At 40.4% G+C, this 3081-nt stretch overlaps 1 protein-coding gene across 1 annotated transcript in view; it reads right to left on the reverse strand.

Moving 5' to 3' along the window:
* LOC139024161 (interleukin-17F) overlaps window positions 1-329 on the reverse strand; it is a 2126-nt gene extending 1797 nt beyond the window's left edge. Inside the window, 1 exon segment of the mRNA XM_070438691.1 lies at window positions 148-329. Within this exon segment, the coding sequence (XP_070294792.1) occupies window positions 148-329 (182 nt within the window).
* Window positions 330-3081: the final 2752 nt, after the last annotated feature.

Raw genomic sequence — 3081 nt, forward strand, 5'->3', positions numbered from 1 at the left:
TAGAAAGGAAACATGCATTGCACACAGTCTCAGAAGCCTAGTATCCAAGGCTGCAATGGTGATTAGCACTCATAAGTGTGTGGCTGTACATGCATTTGAATAGTCTAATACATTCTTCCAATCCATCCGTCCAGTAAAGGTACTCACACGTAGTTCCAGGCGGCTACACTGCGTTCGTTAAGGCGGTTGGGCAGGCTGACTAGCTGTGCGTGGTACTCCTGCAGGCTGCTAGTGCAGAAGCTCTCGTCCACACACTGGCCACCCAGGGGCACACACAGGCACTGACGCATGGCCAGCAAGCACAGGAGTAGCAGACGCAGGTGCTGCATAGGAAAACACACACACACACAGGGAGAAAACATAGAGTTTTGAGTATCGATGTTGAGTTGGAGCTGAACACAGAAAACACAAGGGGGTTGAATATCATTGTTAAACCCAGGGATATACTGTCTCTGGTTTAATGATATAATGTCCTGTCATTAGGCTACTGGCAGCTGAAGCTGAGTGTATATAAAACACCAAGGAGTAACATTACATCTGTGCAACTAAAGACAACAACTAGCCTTAGCTTAAATTACATTACTTTTTTTACCAGCTTTAAACTGTTAAAAGACATTTGTCCAAATKCCAGAAAATTCCTAACYACATTCAACTCCTGTACCAYMAAACCATTCTTGAAGAAAAATCAAACGAACAATTCATTTGACGGTTTGACCTTCCATTAAAAAAATCCTCCGCCGATCACTCAGTAGCACTGTAGCTCATACTCTGCTATAAGAATGAGCCTAATAGCAACAGTCAAGGAGAAAAATACTAAATCAAAGCACATAGTCTGTCTTTACATTATGCCTCACAGCATTATAATAGCCAATGAGAATCAAGAGCAGTCATAGTGAAGGGTAGCTCTAGTCCCTAGCCCCTGATCATACATCACCTGGATAAGGAATTATAACGCGTCTGACTATTTCTCCTCTAAACCTATAATACCTTTTGAACTAATAACGGAAACTTAATGCACCTCGAAACAAAGTTTATTCCGTTTCCGTATTTTATCTTAACGGTGTTGGGCAATCCTGAGTCTAAATTATTCCTGTTACATTGCACAAGCGATTCGAATACTCTTCATTGTTGTCATAATTAGTAAAGTTCTGGCAAAATTGTTTCGCAACAGAGCCAGGGTGGTCCCAACATGTTGCAATATACCCTGACACTCTGCCGTGCATGAACGCAAGAGAAATGCCACAGAAATTTCACTGGTTAAATTGCCTGCGTAACCTGGATTTCTTTTTAGCTAAATTGCAGGTTGTTAAAAATATATACTTGTGTAATTGATTTTAAAAGAAAGGCCATGTGATGTTTGTTGGTAAGTACAATCCATTGGAGCATCTGACAGTCCTTGAACTTGATCTCGTTTCTTTTAATATCTTTATATAAGAAATTTGCCTTCAACCGTAAAATGTGGCATACAGCTACTCAGGGTTAGGAAAGACAAAATACTTCCATCGTTTCTACAACTCAAATCCAATGAAAAATATCAAGAGATTCACTCTAGCAAATCACTGCAATATTGCCCAAGTGTAGATCAAACTAAGAAGCAGCTGAGGCTGAAGGCTGAGCGTGCCGTGGCCTCCGTTCGCCGAGAACTGCCGAGTCAGAGATAGACCCACATCATGGATCATACTGTCTAGGTCACATCAACGTACCACATACTCAGATCCATCGAAGCTAAGTTACAGCGAAAGCCTAACGCATATGCTGCTATACACGTCTATAAAACAAAAGTGCAACTCCGGGTAAATGGACAGCTCACGGGCAGAAGGAGTTGGTGGTGTATTGCGATTAGGCCTTCGTGATGCTTGTTTGTTGTTTACCAGGGGCCTAGCACTCTGGAATTTGGGACAACCACCCTGCACGTTTACTCAATGCGCCTGACTTAAGCCAAGCAGAGAATTCTTCGTCTCTTCCAGAGAAGCTACCCAATGAACTGAAATCAGGAGATTAATCATTCAATACGCATTAATTATAATTATATATTACGTCATAATGGTGCCTTAGCCTTCCTTTAGAAGCAGTAGCTGGAAGATGTTAGAATTACTCTGATGCCTAGCACTTGTGATGTACTCGTGAAGTAGGCCAATCTTGTGCGTTGACAGGGTGCAGGTTGTAGTGTACTGACGCGTCTAGCATCTGCAGTGCCTTAGACCGCCGAGCCACTCGGAAGCCCTGCTATAGTGAGAACGTAAACGTGTTGGAATTTGGGATTTACTCAAAAAGCACGATGTTCTCATCCTTTGCCTTCAAACCTGGAGAAGATAGTTCAAGAACCCTAGTGAAATAACAACAAGATATACATCTTCATGAATATATAAGTAAGAGATATTTCAGAGTGAATATAATTGCATCTTAAATTGTTTATATTTATATTTATGTATGTTTTGAGCATTGTTACATACCTGTGTTTGGTTTTGCTAAGACATGTTGATGTAGGCAATAGTAAGTTTGATTTTGTATTATGAATAAAATACATTTTATATTTAAAAAAATATATATATTAATATTATAGTATTATATATATATATATATAGAGATTTTTTATTTTGATTTTTAAGATAGTGACTCAGAATATTTTTTATATTTTCTTTAACGAAAGAGACCAATTCAACTGATATAGAGGGAGGGGTTGGAAGGCTACATGAACGATAGACCAATCAACTGATATAGAGGGAGGGGTTTGGAACAGACTACATGAACGATTGAACAGGCAAATTGACGCGGCTGTTTCCAAACTGTCCAATACCCTTCAGATGTGACTAGAAGACACAGACGAACCTGTAGGAACTTGCCCATGTTGAGTTTGGGGTTGGCTTCCTTCTTCTCGGTAGGGGCTTTAGTGAAGAGTTCAGCTGGTCCACCTTGTCCCAGTTATTATACTTCCCTGGAGAGAGGAGAGGGGGACAGAACAGGCACCGGAGTTATCAACTTATCACACCAAGATTTGAGACACATATTGAATCCAGTCAAAAAAATGTAGGGATTTAGCCTAAAATCAACAACAACCTACCTATGAAATCCAGACTCATC

The sequence above is a fragment of the Salvelinus sp. IW2-2015 genome, unplaced genomic scaffold, assembly GCF_002910315.2.
Source record: "Salvelinus sp. IW2-2015 unplaced genomic scaffold, ASM291031v2 Un_scaffold1117, whole genome shotgun sequence".
In the NCBI taxonomy this organism is placed as follows: Eukaryota; Metazoa; Chordata; class Actinopteri; order Salmoniformes; family Salmonidae; genus Salvelinus; species Salvelinus sp. IW2-2015.